This window comes from Mytilus edulis, chromosome 13 (genome assembly GCF_963676685.1).
Source record: "Mytilus edulis chromosome 13, xbMytEdul2.2, whole genome shotgun sequence".
Taxonomy (NCBI): Eukaryota; Metazoa; Mollusca; class Bivalvia; order Mytilida; family Mytilidae; genus Mytilus; species Mytilus edulis.
The window spans coordinates 51288216-51308995 of NC_092356.1; the positions used below are offsets into that span (position 1 = coordinate 51288216).

Genomic DNA, 20780 nt, shown 5'->3' on the forward strand with positions numbered 1-20780 from the left:
ATACTATTTGGCTTACTATACGAGTTTGTCAGTGTTCACTGTTACTCCTAAATGATTGGCGCTGGGAAAACCAAATAGTTCTGAAGAATTCGTTTCGTTCCGCTTTTATTCCCATTTTCCGTTTTGCTGTTAACAGGTATCCCTTTTTTTCGCCCCTTTTCTATTTTTAATATTTTAAGTATATTATTGTAAACTCTATGATACTAGGACAGTTTTTTCTGCATTTCACAGAACTGACACATTATATGTTGAATATAATGTGAATAAGTGACTGAATTCTGAATAAAACTCTTAATATTTTTCTCAAATATGACCGGGCTGAAGTACAAAAATTTGACTGAACATATATAAATTCATTCTAGATAAAGTCAACAGATTTAAAATTTCTACTAAGAAACTGTACAAAACAAAGCTGTGTCAAATAAGTCTGTTGCATAAAGGTATCCTTAGGTGAATCCTTAAATTTGATCATTACCTTATTTTTATTCATAAGTACAAAACATGTATGATAACTTGTAATAAACTCAACGCAATATCAAAATAAGAAAATTGCAACAAAGGAAATTTACTTAGAACATACTCACCCCTTCTCGTCCAATGAAAAGTCAGTTTTTTGCCCTCTAATTTTCATAGTACATGGTTTTCCATGCACTATGAAATGCTATACATGAATGACTTTTCATTGTTAGTTAATTATGAAAGTGAACTCTTAATAACTGCACTAATGAAGTGTACATCCACCTGAGGCATTTTCCTTGGAAAACAGCCTACTGATTAAAGATGAAAGAGCAAACATTAAAACAAATTATTTTGAATTTTGCAAATTTTCATAAATTTTCTAATGGTAAACATAATATAGAATAAACAAAAACAATGGGAGTAAGGATGTAGGTAAAATAATATTAATTTGTTATAAACCGTGCATTTGAGGGATTTTTTTTCTTTCAAGAAAACAATTTCAGACTGCTGATATATAAAGCAAAGGATTTTTTTTAAGGAGAAACTCAATACATATTAAGTTATCAATAAAAGAGTAAACATTTAACGTTGAATGGTCTGAATTTAAATGCTTATACGGAGATTTATAATTATAAAAAAAAAAATTGAAAAAGGGGATTTACATTGTGTGGCTTTTTTAAAATAAAAAAAATCTCAAACTTTATTAGTATCAAATTTTACCTGAAGCAGAAGAAACACAATTTATCCATTCGGTCCTCACAAACTATGTCAGTGCTATTTCATTCCATCCATTGAAATGATTACCTATCTTTTACATTTGGTTCATTATAAAATGTGAACTCTTTTCAAGGTTTGAATATTACAATGGGAAAGGCTAATTTTGTAAGGTCACTCGAAAGTGTGAATATGTTCTAAATTGGTCAGACAATACTTGGTCATGTTTTATGAAGATTTAAGCCCTCGGCTTCGCCTTGGGCTTAAATCTTCATAAAACATGACCAAGTATTGTCTAACCTATAAATATTCATTGGGAATAGGGTAAATAACTAGTGAGTAGATTTCCGATTCTAGAGAATCCTTATATAATTCTAATTATAACCTCAGTGATCACTGAAGTGTAAAAAATATATGTTTCTCTGCTTTGCTAATTAAGTAAGTTAATCCTTTAATTAAACTCACGTGAGGATCACTGATCTTTAGCTTATTCTTGAATCATTTTAAGGTAAGTAATCATGTTTTTTTCAGTGCTCTCTTGCCCTTCTATGTAACATTGAATGATCATATAAAACCCGACTTATATTAAAAAAAATTCTATTCCAGTTATTTTATGCTATTATAGAAACTTATTTGATACCCAAGTGTCCCCCCCCCCCAATGTATGTATAGCGTATTTTGTGTCATAAAGTCTTCTATTTCATAGTTCTTAAGAGTAACCCATCCCTGTCCCCGACTAAACATTAAATACTGTACCCTTCTTATATATTGTATGATCTATTGGTCCGACACGTGTAGTCCTTATTATTATGAAGTCTTGCAATGATGTGTACTGTATTGTTTTACTCGACAAATTTCAATTTTAAAATTCGGAATTATTTATGTTTCAAGTTTATAAAACATTGAGCTTGCCTCCATATAAAAAGAGAGACGAAGGATACCAAATGGACATTCAAACTTATAAGTCGAAAATAAACTGACAACGACATGGCAAAAAAAGAAAAAGCGAATGAATGAATGAACTTTATATTCATAAAACTACATACATGTATCAAAGTTGCAGAGTACTTTTATGTACATATAATTAAACATGCAAAATTTGAGAACAAAGTTTAACTCTGAAACGTAACCTAACTTGGAGGAATACTATATCTACTAACTATTTAACATTAAAATAACATAAACTCTAACAGATATATTTTAGAACTTTGGTAATAAAGGCAAAAATAACTGACAAATAAATAAAAATCAACAAGCTTAGAGACGATGTAATAGTAGTGGTGATTCCAATCCAATAAGGGAGCAAGCATTTGATTTTTAAGGGGGAAGGGGGCTAGGATGAATTTGAAAAAAGGCAGGACAGGACTTTGGTAATTTGCAATTAAGGAGAGTAGCGGAGTCACCAGAGGATTGCCGATTGTTGATCTCTGCACTATCTTCTAATTTCTATATATGACACCTATGTTATTTTTACAGAAGATATAAGTTAAACTACAAAAAAATGTGTACAGTTATAATATGCGTATTTTAGATTGTAAATTTTTTATTTCAAGTATCATATAAGAGTAACTTATTATTATGGCTAATTTAGACCTTACTTGCCTTTAAAAGCTCTTTTAATTTCTGAGCATCATTTTATCTGTATAAAGAAATAATGAATTGCACGTGTTCGAAGCGCTTTCCTGGAGTCTAACCTTCATCCGGTACGCTTAACATGCATGAAATATTTAAGTGTGTATGATCATTTGAACCTATACGAATATCAATCTTTTATTTTTATAAATTGCATTCTCTGAAACCATGTGCTAAATTGTTAAAAAAAAAAAACTTTTTGGAATATCTGTTTCACAGTTGACGACGAATTTGTCCCAATTGTCATAACCACAATCCCATCCTCTTTTCCTCGAATGTGACCCACCGAAATGCACCGATAGTGCAAGTGCATAGTGGACAATCTTCTGTAATAATTCGATTTTTCTTATAGATTGGATTTGGGTAGGCATTCATATTTTCCCGCAAAATGAGAGAGCAAGTACCGATAACTCTGCATGAGAGATTGCTTTCGTTCTTAAAATATTCTTCCGCATTCGTTAACCATTGTTAACAGAATTTTTCTGTACGTGTGCATAGATAATAATATTTTTTGTCGAGCCTGCAACTTTTGTTGCAGAAAGCTCAACATAGGTATAGTGATGCTAACTTCTTAAAAGCTATATATTTTAGAAGGTGGAAGATCTGGATGCTTCATACTTTGTATATGGATGCTTCATGTTACGAAGTTTCCGTCAGTCACATGTCCAATGTCCTTGACCTCATTTTCATGGTTCAGTGACTACTGGAAAAAAAGTTAAGACTTTTTGTAATGTTAAATTCTCTCTTATTATAAGTAATAGGATAACTATATTTGGTATGTGCGTACCTAATTACCTTCACTTGACCTCGACCTCATTTCATGGATCCGTGAACAAGGTTAAGTTTCGGTGGTCAGGTCCATATCTCAGATACTATAAGCAATAAGTCTAGTATATTCGGTGTATGGAAGGACTGTAAGGTGTACATGTCCAACTGGCAGGTGTCATCTGACCTTGACCTCATTTTTATGGATCAATGGTTATAGTTAATTTTTAGTGTTTTGGTCTGTTTTTCTTATACTATAAGCAATAGGGCTACTATATTTGGTGTATGGAATAATTGTAAGGTGTACATATGTCTAGCTGACAGGTATCATCTGACCTTGAGGTGTAATACCACCAAATCATGATACGCCACATCCGGTTGCATACGAAAGTAGGTCTAAAAAAATATTCCCTTGAATTTGACAGTTGTAGAAAATTAACCCTGCATTTCAATGCACTTAAATTTTTCTGAGTCATAAACATGTATGTTGGGTGTCTGAAAGCATCATTCTTTTTTTATTTGATGGTCTTATAAAATATTTTGGAAAGTTAAGGTTACATAGTTGCCAAAGCAGGTAACCAGTAAATAACCTGGTAAAAATGTGATTGTTTACTTCCGGTGCAGGTTACTTTCTTATATGCAATGAAATGTAGTGTGAAATTTTAACTGTAGCACTGGAAAGGATTAAACTTTATTCATGCAAAGTATTTCTTTGGTTGAAATAAAGGTAAATTCTGTACATTTTTTTTAAAAGTACCAATTTAACAAAGACTAATAGGGAAAAATCAATGGTGGTATTACACCTATTTAGGGAAACTACATGTGCACTCGTGACCTTATTGTACTTTCATTTTTAAAAGTTATTAATAAACCAGTTCATACATTGTAAACATGGACTATTCGGAATGGATTGAGACACAGAAAGCACGTTTGAGGTAAAATTGCCTTGAAATGGGGGTTTACGGGTGTTTTCTAAGTCAAATGGGTGGACAGACAAAGCTGTATTTAGTTTACTGTGTTAAATTTTAAATAATACCCTAACAGTTTTGTTTATACAACATGTGAATTTTTTATTTCAGTGTTCACATGTTCTGAAGAGCATTCTGTTGAAAAATCTTATATGTGAATTGGTCTGCAGATGATACTTCAGCATTAAAGTAAGTATCAACTATCATCATGTTTTTTGTGTTTTTTTTTGCCGCAAAAGTTTACAATTTGCCATTGTGCCATCTACATTTTGCACAGACAATAAATCATCTAAACACTTATTTGCCCTGGATTTATACACATCAGAATCCAGTCTCACATACTTAAACTTTATAATTCTTACCAATTATTTTTTGTACCAGCATTCCAAGGGACATAACCCTTTTTAAAAACATTTTGAGGTATTTTTTATTACTCTTTCTCCCCATTTTCTAATGTAAAATACAAGAAAGTGGACACTTTGTGTAAATCTATTAGAAATATTCTGTTATGAGTAAATAAAAAGACTTTGATACCAGTAACAATAAATGGTTGACTGAAAGGGAACCATTATTTGTCACACTAGGCGAACAGACTAAAAACTCGAGTTACACATAAGGGCTTCTAGAAACTTCCGTGTAGACTGTTAACATTTATAGAGACAGTTCTTTCAGCTAAAACACTTTAATTATTGATTTAACATTACATTTATATCATTTTTGTGGGGAAATAATCACATTTGTTTTATTTTTTAGACAAAAGATATCAAGTTTTGATGAAAAAGGAAGGAAGGAGGAAAAATGGACCAAAACAGACCAAAACAGACCTTCAAATGAACTCTAAAAGGTGCAATAAAATTGTTTATCATCTAAAAGTTGTCTTTTGTATTCTATTTAATTGTTTGAATGCATAGATCATGAGTTTTTGATCAGATATTAGTCAACACTGCATTTTATAATGATACACTGAAATTTGGATTTGTCGAAGAAATAAGACTGAAAATGCCGTAGGATATGGCCTTACATTATAGTGATTTTCTCTGAAACTATAGATCTGACTGAGACAAAACTTGGCAGTTATGCTTGAAATAACTTGCAATTGGAGGGAAAAAAATTACATTAAGTTTATTTGACATTTAGGTGTTCTTTAGGTGTAATACCACCAAATCATGATACGCCACATCCGGTTGCATACGAAAGTAGGTCTAAAAAAATATTCCCTTGAATTTGACAGTTGTAGAAAATTAACCCTGCATTTCAATGCACTTAAATTTTTCTGAGTCATAAACATGTATGTTGGGTGTCTGAAAGCATCATTCTTTTTTTATTTGATGGTCTTATAAAATATTTTGGAAAGTTAAGGTTACATAGTTGCCAAAGCAGGTAACCAGTAAATAACCTGGTAAAAATGTGATTGTTTACTTCCGGTGCAGGTTACTTTCTTATATGCAATGAAATGTAGTGTGAAATTTTAACTGTAGCACTGGAAAGGATTAAACTTTATTCATGCAAAGTATTTCTTTGGTTGAAATAAAGGTAAATTCTGTACATTTTTTTTAAAAGTACCAATTTAACAAAGACTAATAGGGAAAAATCAATGGTGGTATTACACCTTGACCTCATTTTCATGGTTCAGTAGTCAAAGTTAAGTTTTTGAGTTTTGGTCTTTTTTTTTTATATTACAATGTAATTGCAATAGGTCAACTATAATTGGTGGAAATATTGTATGATCTATATGTCTGTCGCGCAGGTTTTATTTGACCTTGACCTCATTTTCATGGTTCATTGATAAGTGTTAAGTATTTGTGTTTTGGTTTGTTTTACTAAATTTATAAGCAATATGTTAACTATATTTGTTGTATGGAAGAATTGTTAGCTGTACATGTCTCACGGTCATCCGCTGTAAAATAGCACAGCGACCCACACTTTTATTATAGTTGTGAAAAAAATATCTTCAGTTTTGCAAAGTATAAGAACGTTTTATTCGGAAAAATATATACCTTTAGTGAAATATTCCGTCTCCTTCAACTTGGAAAACTGACAAAATAAGAACAAACTGTAAAAAAATTATCAGAGTTGAAAAGATCTTGACAAACTATAAAAAGACACACATTGCACACAGCAAATAAATGAAAAGCAAAATGTAAAGATGTTGAGAACTGAGGTTTACTGTAAGCCAAAATTAAAGTCAATTTTAATGAATCATTTATCCCTTGTTTGTGAGGATTTAAATACGTCATACAAGATAGTATACAGAAAAAACGTCACCTTGTGCAATGTCAAGATATGTATGTAAGTAATAACATGATATGGACTATTAACTTGAATTATTTTATTGCATGATCTAGAAATTGAATGTTTTAGATTGTTTTTTTTTTATTTTATATTTTTAGATGTTGCGTAATATTGTTAATGGTGTGGCTTTCGTAATGAAGAAACTAAAGCAGGTAAACAACTTAACATTTTGAACACAAGAAATATTTGTCAGATAAGGTTGATGTATTGATTGGTAGGCGTTTAACGCCACTTTTAACTCTATTGTGCTATTTTGTGGCGATCTGTTCTTATTAGTTCGTTGAGGAAGCCCGGAGACAACCATCGACTTTCGGTATGAAAACTGACCATTCTAGTCAATTACGATTGAAGTCGAATGCACATGCCCTTTGCGGTATTCAAACTCACTAAATGTGTTGAATGGATTGTTATGGAACGCCATGACTGCCTTATGTTAATATAATCACCATTATATGCAGTGGTCATAACATTATATACAGTGCTCACACAATTATATGCAGTTGTCACACCATTATATGCAGTGCTCACAACATAATATGCAGTGCTCACAACATTATATGAAGTGCTCACAATATTATACGCAGTGGTCCAAACATTATATGAAATGCTCACAACATTATATGAAGTGCTCACAACATTATATGAAATGCTCACAACATTATATGAAGTGCTCACAACATTATATGAAGGAAAATTTAAGGATTATGTACCCTTGTGTTGCTTCAATGCTAAACATATAAAAATTTTATAGAAAATCCACAGCCTTCATCCTTGTTCTATCATATTTGGCAATTTGATGACCGATAGATATAAGATTATTGCATGCAGTGCTATCATTGATTTCTTAAAACAAGTTTATTAATGTAGTTATTGGTTCGAACAAATAAAAATATGGACCAAATCAAGTACACCTTTTAGGGTGGGCTCGACTTTAGTTACTCTGCACGAGGTATTTTAGAATTTACAGGTTGGTTAGAACTTTTTGTAAAAAATAAACAATAGCACATCATAGAAAAGCAAGTGAGTAATCTTATGTTTCAAATTTTATAACAACAATCTCTTTATTAAAGGCTGTGGATTTTCTATAAAAATCTTGGTTTATTTGCCACAAAGTAGAGTTCTATTAAGGGAGCTACCATTTGATTTTTATGGGGGGGCTAGGATGAAAAATTTTGTCCTGCATTTTTTTTTAGTTGTAATCTCTGTCCTGCCTTTTTATTTTTCACTCTATTCGGTCCTGGCTGCCTTTTTTTTTATTAGTTTATCCTGACTTTTTTTTACCTAAATTGTCATCCTGCCTTTTTTTTTGCAAAGTGTCTCATCCTGCCTTTTTTTTTTACTCAAAACTCCTGTCCTGCCTATTTTTTTCAAATTTCATCCTAGCCCCCCCATAAAAATCAAATGGTAGCTCCCTAAGGTTCATCATAACCTTTATGCTAAAATAGCCGTATTTACACCCCAAATTTTACTCTGAGTACAGACTAACCTATACACCTGCAACAGTTTTAAGGGATGGCAGGAACTAGATATATAAATTTTAAATGCATTTTATGTTTCAGAAAATTATAAACTTTTCTAGATTTTGCTATCCATTTTTTTTCGTTCCTGCAGAAGGTGCAAAAATTAACTAAGTAGTGAAATCGATTGAGAAGCTCCCCTCATATAATCAATGTTGTGAGTAGTATTGATTTAAATGGACAATAGATGGACAATAGACACCTGTAAACAATAGGTGATTTAACAGGTTTAAACTGTGTAACTGAGTGGACCGTATCAAATGAAACTCGGGTGTTTGTTTATTTTGCTATCTTCTGCAGACTTGAAAAAAATGAACATCAAAATCCAGGTAAGTTTTTAATTTTCTGAAACGTAGACATCATATAACTTTTATATATCTAGTTCCTGCCATGCCTTAAAACTTTCCTGGATGTACCAGTTTGTCTGTACTCATAGTAATTTTGGAGGTGTAAACACGGCCATATTTTTCAATTCCTTATGATGAACCTTAAATGCAATGCAACAGTAAATAATAATGCTTTGCATCAAGTTTCCCCCTAGTATATGTTCAAAATGGCCTGTCTCTATTATTCATTATATCTGTAGTTTTGATACAATTGACTTTTAAACCTTAAGCTGAATATGTTATCAAAGGTTATTTAATGGAGAGTTGTCTCATTGGGGCTCATACCAAATCTTCCTATAGAAAATAGAAGATTTGGTATGATTGCCAATGAGGCAACTGTCCACAAGACCAAAATGACGCAGACATTAAATGCTATAGATCACAATATGGCCTTCAACAGTGAGCAAAGCCCATACCGCATAGTCAGCTATAAAAGGCCCCGATATAACAATGTAAAACAATTCAAACGAGAAAACTAACGGCCTTATTTATATAAAAAAAATGAATGAATAAAAAAATATGTAACACATAAACGAACGACAACCACTGAATTACAAGCTCCTGACTTGTGACAGGCACATACAAAAATAATGTGGCAGGGTTAAACATGTTAGCAGGATCCCAACCCTCCCCTAACCAGGCTGGGACAGTGGTATAACAGTTCAACATGAGAACGAACTATAAAAATCTGTTGAAAAAGGCTGAACTCATCAGATGGACAAAAATATTAATCATTGTATTGTTGTTTATTTTGAACTATCTATTTTAATCTTTTCTGACTCTTCAGAATACTTAAACGATTCTGTTTGTGTTACATTGCCAATATGAGGAGTCAGGTACTGCATAATATCACTGACTGCGGACACTGGGGACTACACTGTAAATGCTAGATCAATTTTCAAATTAGGAGACAACTGTATTGTACTCCCACAGCATCAATTGGTGATTTGTTGGTTGCAAATTAAGTTTACTGGCGATGCGTTAGCAAAAACAGTAAACAGGTATTTGTGACCATCAAATCACCAATTGATGCCGTCGGAGCTTAAAATACAATATTGTTATCTCCATTCAAATGAAACTGACAAAAAGCATTAAAACATGTATTTAAAATCTGTCATATGTCGTCTGCGCTTGCACGTTCGTTCCATATCATCAGTTGTCAATTGATGCCATGAAAATTAGTGACGTTATCCAATCATAATGAACGTTACAAACGTTGTTGCATTAGAATTACTTCTATGTTAAAACGCACAAATGACTTTCAATACATGTGTAAGAGTTGTCTTCCATATACCAGGTCTACCCCCTTAATAACTCGTTATTCCATGGTTGAAACTTAAAAAAATGAAATAAGAATTGAATGCTGCCTTTTTAGCTCTGGACAGCTGGCCCAATGGGTCAAGTAAGCTTTCTCATCACTTGGGGTCTGTCGACATCCGTTAACCTTCACAAAAATCTTCGTCTCTGAAACTACTGGTCCAAATTTAACCAAACCACAATCATCTTTTAGAATCTAAAAATTTGTTTGATGACCTACTCACTTATTTGCGGCCAACCAACAAAGACGGGCACTATTTCTAAAAATAGAACATAGGGGTAAAATGCAAGTTTTGGCTTATATAGATCTCTGAAACCAAAGCATTTAGAGCAAATCTGCTGTTAAAAATTGTTTATCAGGTCAAGATCTATCTGCCCTGAAATTTTCTGAATTGGTAATTTTAAGGAAATTTTGCAGTTTTTGGTTATTATCTTGAATATTAATATAGATAGAGTTAACTGTAAACAGCAATAGTTTACAGCAAAGTAAGCTCATGACCAAAAGTTAATTGTCCTTTAATTATAGTAAATTTTTAACAAATTATAGTTAACTTTTGTAATCTTACAAAAATCTTCTCCTTTAAAACTACTGAGACAAAAGGGAGACATAACGATCCTACATTTCGTTGGCATAAGCGGCAGCGTCCACAAATATTCACTAAGGGTTCAAGTTTCTGAAATCTAAAATAACTTTCTCAAACTATCCTTGATTTCTACCAACTTGGACAGAAGCTTGTTTATAATTATAAGATAGTATCTAGAAGTAAATTGAAAAAAAAATCCTGTTTATCTGTATTTTACTTATGAATGAACTTAGTTTTTCTGCCAGTTAACATAACATTACATCTGCAGTTTTTAAAACATTTATTAGATTCACAAACCATCCTGGATTTTTACAAAACTTGAACAGAAGCTAAAAATACTTATGATCAAAAGCTAGTACTGGTATCTAGAAAGAAAGTTTTTCCGTATATTGCTAATAAAAAGACTTAGTTTTTCCTCCAGTTAATTACGTACATGTACAGTCTGCTGTTAAAGTTTTTAAAACATTTATTAGGTTGTGACAAACCATCATGGATTTTTACCAAACTAGGACAGAAGCTTCTTACAATCAAAAGATATTATCTAGAGGAAAATTTAAATAATTTATTCCCTATTTTTGTTGAGCCTGCGACTAACAGCAAACATAGGCGAGACACTGGATTCCGCTGAACCCTTCTATTTTTTGTCTTGCCTTGACGTGACATAGTTATAAATGCTTTTTCCGGCTACCGGGACGGCGGCGTCAACAATGTATTAGTTTGTGATTAGGTCAAGTTTATGGTGAACCACAAGTGGTAGGTCAATCATATTTGGTATGCAGTTGTATAAGCATTGGCACATCTCATTTCCATGGAGATAATTTAGCTCCGCCCCCTTAGTCATGGTCTATTGACTGAAACTTTTGCTTATTTTACATGTATTATAATAGTTTGTGATTAGGTTAGTTTATTGGTAACCACAAGTTGTAGGTCAATCATATTTGGTATGCAGTTGTATTAGCATTCGCAAATCTCATTTCCATGGAGATTGTTTGGCCCTGCCCCTCAGTCATGGTCTTTTAACTTCGAAACTTTTGCTTATTTTACATGTATTAGTTTGTGATTAGGTCAAGTTTATGGGGAACCATTAGTGGTAGATCAATGATATTTGGTATTCAGTTATATGTAAGCATCGGCATATCTCATTTCCATGGTGTTAATTTAGCTCTGCCCCTTAGTCATGGTCTATTGACTAAAAAACTTTTGCTGATTTTACATGTATTAGTTTCTGATTAGGTCAGTTTATGGGGAACCACAAGTGGTAGGTCAATGATATTTGGTCTGTAGTTGTGTATACATTGGCATCTCATTTCCATGGAGTTAATTTGGCTCCACCACCTTAGTCATGGTCTATTGACTTGGAAATTTTTTCTGAGTTATCATGTATTAGTTTGTGATTAGGTCAATTCAAAGGGAACCATAAGTGGTAAGCCAATGTGAATTAGTAACCAGTTGTATAAGCATTGGCACATCTCATTTCCATGGAGAATGTTTAGCCTCACCCCTCAGTCACAGTCTTATGACTTTGAAACTTATCTTGATTACATGTTTTAGTTTGTGATTAGATCAGTTTAAGATGAACTGCTAAATAATATGACATTTGGTATGCAAATTTATTATCATTTGCAAGTATCGTTTCCATTTAAACTATATAGCCCCACCTCCTCTTATTGACTTTGAAACTTTTCTATAGTTTAATAGTTAATGTTTGTATATAGATTTGGGAACGACTTATAACATTAGTCAATGGTCATGATGGTATTAATTAGTATGCAGTTATATAAGCATTGGCTCATCTCAATTAGATGCAGATTGTTTAGCCATGTAACCCAGTCATGGTTCATTGACTTTGAATATTTTCATAACTTGTGTAAGATGTTAAAGTGTAACTATTTTGATTTCAACATTTGCATAACCAAAATAACAAAAAGGCGAGATATATCTCTGTGATAACAGTTTATTTTAATATTAAATGGTTTTAAAGGTTGAAGCTTACACACTCCATACACAATGTGCTGTACTACGGTCAATCAATGCATTTGCACGCTAAATACAATAACCAAAAAAAATATTCTGTTCTTAAATTTGTTTCACATGCTTTTATAAACTTATATTGTAGAGTATTAAAGGAGAAGTAACTTCTAGTAACATACTAGGTTTTGCAAGTTACCATCATGGTAAGCTATATATTTCTCATTATTTTTTTTATAGCTTTGCTATATAGCAAACTTTTGTACTTAATTATTTTGATATTGAAATACTGATTTATATATAATAAGATGATGATTTTGTATATAGTATATAGATGTATATTTGTTTCAGTTATCAGTAAAGTATGTAGTATGATTGCCAATGAGACACCTATCCAGAAGACCAAATGATGTAGTCTCGACATTAGCAACTATCAGGTCACTGTATGGCCTTCAATAATGAATAAAGACCATGATTATTATTATACCTGCATAGATATAGCTATTAAAAGCCTGAAAATGAGAAATGTAAAAAAATTGAAACTAGAAAACTAAATTCCTGGTTTATGTACAACACAATTAACAAACAAAAAATATGCTACACCGCAATAATAAAAGACAACCATTGAATTACTGGACAGTGTAGAAGATTTCAGTGTGGAGTCATAGAAATCTACTTGTCATTTTTGTCAGTATATTTCTGTGTGTCACACGGAAGTATGATGTAAATAACAAGTTATTTATAATGATGAAAGGATTAGTGTCACCTACTTTTTGGACATTCACTGAGCCTCCTGATTTTGGACATACAGAATATTATGGCCAATAACATTTTGTTATGGTAATGTTTTTAACGTAATCATAACCACTGCCTATTATCAAATCTATATTTTTAATGCAGTTCCCATGCTTGAACAAGAGTATGCAAACCAAGCACTTCGCTCAATGAAATAATAACATTTCAGATTTTAAGTCAACTTTCTGATGAAAACAAATTTAATTTATATGGCCTGTTCTATCTGAAAAAGATATTATACATTATGTTAAGTATACTACTTTTGGTACAAATTATGTAGAGAACATCATATGGCTTTTTCAATATCGCATCCGTATCAACCCGAGACACCAATATAATCCCAAGAGCTCTGCTCAAAGGGATTATATTGGTTGAGGGTTGATATGATATGTGATATTGAAAAAGCCATATCATATACACTTTTATATATATATACCTCAAGTAGATGTGTTTTATGTAACATGACATCATACAGATAAGGAGGTTTGAAATGATGTCATACAGATTAGGGATTTGATAAAGGTGACTGCAATCGATGACGTGACGTCATACAGATTAAAGGTGTGATAAAGCTTTTGCAACCGTGCTGATATCAATATCATCACGGGTGGCTGATACAGCACGCTTGCCATTGATTGTATTACAATACCATTTATCTGTATTTACTACTAACTTACTATATAATAAATCAAATTATAGAAAAGTCTAACTCGAAATAACTTCTTGAACATCATGACTTTGTATCTGTCTCCATTTTTTTCTAGTATTTGCCCAAGATACTTTAAAATTGCTCCCTATTTTTATACTTACTGTATCATTTGCTTTTGCAGATGCTAATTTTCATAAGGGCTGTTCCGAAAATAAATGTATCGCGGCGGGGGGAGGGGGGGGAGGGGTTGATGTCGGAAGGCACTTTTTATTTGACCCCACCATGCGTAATTTTTAATTTCCAAATTAATCGAAACTTGTTGAAGATTGATTATAATTTTATTGAGCAATAGATGACTTAGGGCTTACACGAGAGAGAACGGAAGTTCGTAACTACCAAAGGTCATTCTTTAGAGAATGAATGATCTAAATTGTAGTGTAGGGAGGGAGCTGGCCCAACAGCTTGGGTGGGCGTGTAAGCCCTAAGTCATCTATTGCTCAATAAAATTATAATCAATCTTCAACAAGTTTCGATTAATTTGGAAATTTTATTGAACAATAGATGACTTAGAGGCTTCCACGAGACTTTAGAGTTCTACATTTTAGATCATTCACACCAGGATGTATGTGTAGGCAATTCTGGATACTAATAAAAATTCTAATTATGTACTATTCTATTATTCCAACTATATATATGTACATGAATATACATTTATAACAAAAACATACATTGTAATAAATGTTATTATTTGTTTTCCAATAAGCTATCAATTAATGTTTGTGTTTGAATAGGTTTAAAATAAAATTTGTAAAAAGTTTGTGCTGAGCTCCAACCGGCTGTTTTCAGTATATTATTTAATGGAATCCCATGTGCTGCAGCGCTAGACGATGAAGCTGATCGACAGCTATGTGTCCCATACACTTTTATATCAATTCCTGCTTTTCCTAATAAATGTTTTATCCAACGTGATATTGTACTTTTTGTTACAGTTTTAAAAGGTTTAACACATGAAATGAAAAGGGATTTTTCCTGTCCCCTGAGTTTTGAAGTTCTTTTCAAATATTCTTCCATTGCTACAATAACACATAGTTTATTATCATCATGTCTATTAAATTCCAATGGTCCAATGTGCTTCCCTGGTTTGGATTGTTTAACTAAGTCTACTATGTACACTTTCATGTTGTCATTAGAAATAGTAATATTATTCAGTTTTATCAAATGAACAGTTTGACAGCGTTGCGCACTAAGCAGCATAAGCAATAATGCTAGCTTTTGTGATAGTTGTAATAATGTTAATTCCTCATTTGCAGGTAATGTTTTCAAATAATCTAAAACTATATTTACATCCCATGTTTCTGTATATTTGGGAAGAGACGGTCTAGCATTGAAAATTCCCCTCATATATCGAGTTACTAGTTTATGTTTCCCAATGTCTATCCCACTTGTCACAGAACAAATTGAAGATATTGCTGATTTAGCAGTGTTGATTGCACTGTAACTTAATCCACTATCATAAAGTGATGATAAGAAGGACAGCACAGTGTTTATACATTTGTAGATGGATCAAGTGGATCAGTTTGTCTTTTATTTGAAAAACACATCCATCTTTTGAAATAAGTCCCATATTGTTTTCCTGTGGATTGCCTCCAAGATTGTAAAATGATGTCGGCAGTGAGTGTTGAAAGTCCTTTATTTTCCAAGCTTTCCCGGACAAGATAAAAGCTCCCAGACGGAGGTTTGAAATTGGATGAATTCGTTTCAGATCCTGTGGTAGAAAGAGACTGTTTTTCGGCAGGATGTATGATTGTTGACTGATCTGATGTAATAATTGCGGAAACCATATTTGTGTTGGCCAAAGTGGTGCTATCAATACTACTTTGTCTAACTTGTCCTTGATGATTTTCTGAAGCACCTGTCCTATGACACTGAAAGGAGGAAAGATATAATAAAAATTATTATTAGTCCACTTTATAGTAAATGCATCAATTGCTATTGCATGTGGGTCTGGCTTATATGAAACATACTGAGTTGTCCTATTATTAAGCCTACTAGCGAATAAATCTATATGCATTGTCCCTACAGTACTCTGTAATTTTTCAAATAATTCTGTTTTTAATGTCCATTCTATGTCGTCATTTAATTTTCTAGATAGTTTATCGGCTTCTATATTTAGCTTTCCAGCTATATGTGCCACACTAATCCATAATTTTCGTTCTAAACACCAGAACCATATTTCTTTTGCTAGAATATGTAAATTTGTAATTTTTCCTCCAAAATTTTCAATATAAGAAATAGCTACTGTATTATCTAAGTTCATTCGAATATGCTTTTGTGAAATATTCCCAGCCAATGATTGTAAAGTTAAGAAAGCTGCCTTTAATTCTAAAACATTAATATGCATTTCTCTTTCTTCTGCTGACCAAAAACCTTCTGTTTTCTTCCCAGTGGTTTTATTAATTCCACCCCAGCCAGTTTTACTTGAATCACTGAACATTATAATATCAGGATCATTTTGAATTATTGGTTTGTAACTAGAAGGAAGATTTTTTATCCACCAATTAAATATTGTTTTCACATGAATTGGTAAACAAATACTTCTATCATAATTCCCATAAAACTTTTTTAACACTTTCTCTTTATATATTTCTAAATCTTTGTAATACAATTGAGCATATAGTACACCTGGTTCACTGGCAACCATTTTTCCTATAATTGTAGCAAAACTTCGAATAGTTATTTCCTTCGAATGCAATGCATTAACACATAAATCTTGTAAATTTAAAATCCTTTCTTGTGTCAATCTAACTGTCATATTTTCAGAATTAATTATAAATCCTAAAAAAGTTATTTCTTTAGTTGGTGTAAAGACAGATTTCTTTGGGTGTACTGTAAAGCCTAAACTATCAACTAATTCCATAGTATGTTTTACATTGTTCTGACAGTCTTCATAAGAGCGTGCTATAAGTAAGCTATCGTCTATATAAGGAACATTTATATGACCCATTTTTCTCAAAAAAGAGTATACTGGTTTAAGTAATTTTGTAAAAATTCTTGGACTGGTTGATAATCCTTGTGGTAATACACAAAATTGATAAGCGATATCATTCCACATAAATTTTAAATATTTGCAGTCCTGTTCATGAACTGGTACACTAAAATAACTGTCTTTTAAATCAATCGATGCAAAATGATCATTTTGTTGTATGTTTGTTAAAGCTCGTACCAAATGTTTCCATTTTGAAATGAATTTTTGACACACTTTCATTGAAGTTTTTCAAGTTCAAAATCATTCGAATTGTATTGTCTTTCTTAGGGCGAATAAATATATTTGAAAAATATTCCTCTTTTTCTGTTTTCATTACCACCCTAATAATCCCTTTTTTCAAGAATTTATTAACTTCCATTGTAATCAAATTGTTTTCTTGTTCATTAAAAACTATTGGAGATGGTCTAAAATTTTGTTTTGGGATTTCATCTAGTTCAATCTTGTATCCCTTCACTGCATTTAATATAAAAGCATCACTTGTTAACTTTTCCCAATTTTGTACAAAAAGTTTTAATTTCCCTCCTGTAAAATTGTCTACTGTGTTTATCACTGTTATATTTTCACTTACACTTAACGTTTGTCTTTGTTGTGAAATCAGGCCTTCATCTTCTTGTTCTTGTTGCCCTTCTGTCCATGTACTTGTCCAGAAGTTTTTGCATGCTTTGGCTGAAAATAGGGTGGTTTTTGCCATGGAGGTCCTGGACGTTTCTCCACTCTGCGTTCCTCTAAAAAAGAGTCATTAAAGCTGAGTTTATTTGTCCTCCTGTCTTCTTTTTCAAGGTCTTCCAATTTTGTATCTAAATTGTCCCCGAAAAGGTACTCTGTAACTGGTGTGTCCACCTCTGTTACCCTTCTATATTTACTAGAAATTCCTGGCGTTATTAGCTGTTTGCGTTTTCTATTTGATGTATATATACCATGGGTTAACATTTTAAACATGTCTTTTGTTGTGTTTTTAACCTCATTCATGTCCCCTCCAGATTTCATAACATTTAAAGACTTAACTACCATTAGAAGAGTAGTTGTCATGCATTTTTGCACATTTTGTAGTGCCAAATCTGGATCCCTTTGTTTCTTACTCTTGAACCCTCTCCAAATTTCTTTGTTAACTTTGGGGACCTGAAGGCGTTTACAGTTTTCTGGAACTAAATACTGTTCCTCTAACTTTGTTAGTGTTTCTGTTTTCATTGGCTTATTTATAGCCTGATCTACCAATTTAGCCATCTGATTATCTATACTGTCACCAAATTTCTTAGGCTCTTCGTACATTTTCTCTAGTTCATCTAGAAAAGCTTTATTCTCCGCATCGTCATTTGCGTCAACAATATCATCGATGTTTAACTCATCATCGTCATCGTCGGAAATGTCTTCCAGACCATTATCTGACAGATCACTTTGATTGTTATTATTTATGAGGTTAACCTCGTTGTCAGCTTTGTCCTTTTGCGTATTATTGTTTGTTTTCGTTTTCTGGACATTTTTGTTGGTAACCGCGTCTTGCACGGTAAGCATATTGGCAATAATCTCTGTATGGGATTCTATCTGCCGTTTGTTTACATCGGCCATGTTAGATATTTTGTCCCACAATGCTTGCATTGTAAGGTCATTTCCGGTTGACCCCTCTCCAATATACACCTTATCGCTATTCCCGGCTGACCCGTCCGCTTGAACTTTTGACCTCAACAACAATCACTTTTCCATTGTGGCGTCAGACATTTTGTTTTATGACGTCAAAATTTTACGGGAACCTGTGTGATTTCCAGCAATGGCGGACAAATAGCGATAAGGTGTATTGTCAATATCACTTGGTCCTGTTTCATCAACATCTCGTTGCACAGGCCTTGGAGTTTCGCTGGCTTTCCCAGTTTTAACTCGATAAATCTCACGAGTTCTTCTCTTTATTGCATTTATCATTTCCTCATCTCGAGGAGAATTGTCCATCTCGGACGTGTGGCCTCGTTCGGCCGTCGCCATTATAGCGTAACTGTTTTCATAAATAAATCCAATTAATATTCTTTCGTTTAGAAATACATCCACGCGTAAAATTCACTTAAAAAGAAACACTGTTAGTTCCTGCACTAAATATATTATTTTCCTACACATACGAAACTGTTTATTTGGTAATTATTTGTAAAAAAACTTGGAGATTTGTTTATAAGAATTGACCAGTGGCGTCACGTGACCGTAATGTCCTTTGGTAGTTACGAACTTCCGTTCTCTCTCGTGGAAGCCTCTAAGTCATCTATTGTTCAATAAAATAAGATATTTCCTTTAAGTGTTTTCTTGAAATAACCACCACCCATCAAATTTTGATTAAAGTGTCTTCCGACCCCCCCCCCCCCCCACCCCCCCCACCCCCCATCAATTAATTCCCTAAAAAGCCTCAAGCTGAACTATTCAATAAAATTATTAAAAAAGTACACCAAAATAAAGAAGAAAAGATGTTACCTTGGAATATCTATATTTAGTATACAGACGCTGTTCCAAATCTTATTGTCGAGCCTTCGCCTTTAGTCAATAAAGCGAGACATAGTGATCCTACATTCTGTTGGCGTCAGCGTTGGCGTCAGCGTCGTCATCAGCGGCGGCGTCCACAAATATTCACTCTGTGGTTAAGGTTTTGAAATTTTAATAACTTTCTTAAACTATCCTGGATTTGTACCAACCTTGGACAGAAGCATGTTTCTAATCATAAGATAGTATCCTAAGAAGTAAATTAGGTAAAAAAATTCCATTTTTCCCGTATTTTACTTAGAAATGGACTTAAATAAAATTGTGAAAGGAAATGGGGAATGTGTCAAAGCAACAACAACCCGATTAATAGAGCAGACAACTTTTGGTTTAAGAATCTTAAAACATTTTTAAGATTCTTAAACTATACTGGATTAATTTACCAAACTTGGACAGAAGCTTCTGATAATCAAAAGATAGAATCAAGAGGAATAATTTTATTGATTTTTTTCATCATTTTTGTTGAGTGTGTGATTAACAGCAAAAGTAGGCTAGACACTGGGTTCCGCGGAACCCTTACAAAGGAGTAGGTTCAGTAAGATACTATTTGGCCCCAAAATATAACAGTTTTGCAAAATTGTGAAAATGTAATCTTTTAGATATTTATTGGAAAGTAAAATGTTTCTGCTACACAAATATGGGCTGTTTTTGACAATACAATGCACATATATCGGGTACTAACATCATTTAGTCATGCTAAATTACTGAAATCTTCACAATTTTAGCATTTTAGTTAAATTTTAGACGGTTTCCGTCTTAATTGATAGTGGCCGCATTCGTGTTCATTCATAATATTGAAACGCAAGTTGCATTTGATGATAATACATAACATATATGAAGGTTGAGGATGAACACGGATGCGGCCACTTTCATTTTTGACAAAAACCATCTGAAAGGTGACGGTTTTTTGCATATTTGATAGATTTTTCATATTTAAGCTTGAATCGGAGGGTTTTTAATGACTTAATCAGTTAAAATCTGTCACTTAAACTAACTGAATCAATTGAAATAGACACTTAAGTGTTTAAAAAGTGTCCAAAATCTTTCGTTAGATGAACCTGAAATTTGAGGCCAAAATCGGCCATTACCGGACCTTCTCCTTTTATTATCTTCTTGTGATTTTTGCCTTTGTGAATTTAATGATTTATCAAAGAGGATTTTCTATGCTTTTAGCCAA

The 20780-nt window shown here is 32.7% G+C and overlaps 3 protein-coding genes and 1 long non-coding RNA gene across 4 annotated transcripts in view; 2 read left to right on the plus strand and 2 right to left on the minus strand.

The window, feature by feature from the left end:
• The first annotated feature begins 3909 nt into the window (after positions 1-3909).
• Positions 3910-6147, plus strand: LOC139499891 (uncharacterized). Its single transcript, XR_011658257.1, has 3 exons — positions 3910-4505; positions 4650-4727; positions 5292-6147. It is a non-coding gene; the product is annotated as an uncharacterized lncRNA (long non-coding RNA).
• A 9409-nt stretch (positions 6148-15556) lies between these two features.
• On the minus strand, positions 15557-17050 carry LOC139500381 (uncharacterized). The gene has a single exon (XM_071289123.1). It carries the CDS (start codon positions 17048-17050, stop codon positions 15557-15559), a length of 1494 nt encoding a protein of 497 aa, XP_071145224.1.
• Positions 15858-18658, minus strand: LOC139500382 (MATH and LRR domain-containing protein PFE0570w-like). The gene is made up of 2 exons (XM_071289124.1): positions 17661-18658; positions 15858-15971 (listed from the first exon to the last, which is right to left on the minus strand). The coding sequence occupies exon 1, from the start codon at positions 18656-18658 to the stop codon at positions 17687-17689; it is 972 nt and encodes a 323-aa protein (XP_071145225.1). The 3' UTR covers positions 15858-15971; positions 17661-17686.
• Positions 18659-19279: 621 nt separating this feature from the next.
• Positions 19280-20780, plus strand: part of LOC139500383 (collagen alpha-1(V) chain-like) — a 30166-nt gene continuing 28665 nt past the window's right edge. The window contains exon 1 of the mRNA XM_071289125.1: positions 19280-19289. Within this exon, the coding sequence (XP_071145226.1) occupies positions 19280-19289 (10 nt within the window). The remainder of the gene's footprint in view (positions 19290-20780) is intronic.

Bases quoted from the DNA above. Each gene is read 5' to 3' on its own strand.
- LOC139500381 (XM_071289123.1), bottom strand. From the start codon at position 17,050: ATGGGTCATATAAATGTTCCTTATATAGACGATAGCTTACTTATAGCA.
- LOC139500382 (XM_071289124.1), bottom strand. From the start codon at position 18,658: ATGGCCGATGTAAACAAACGGCAGATAGAATCCCATACAGAGATTATT.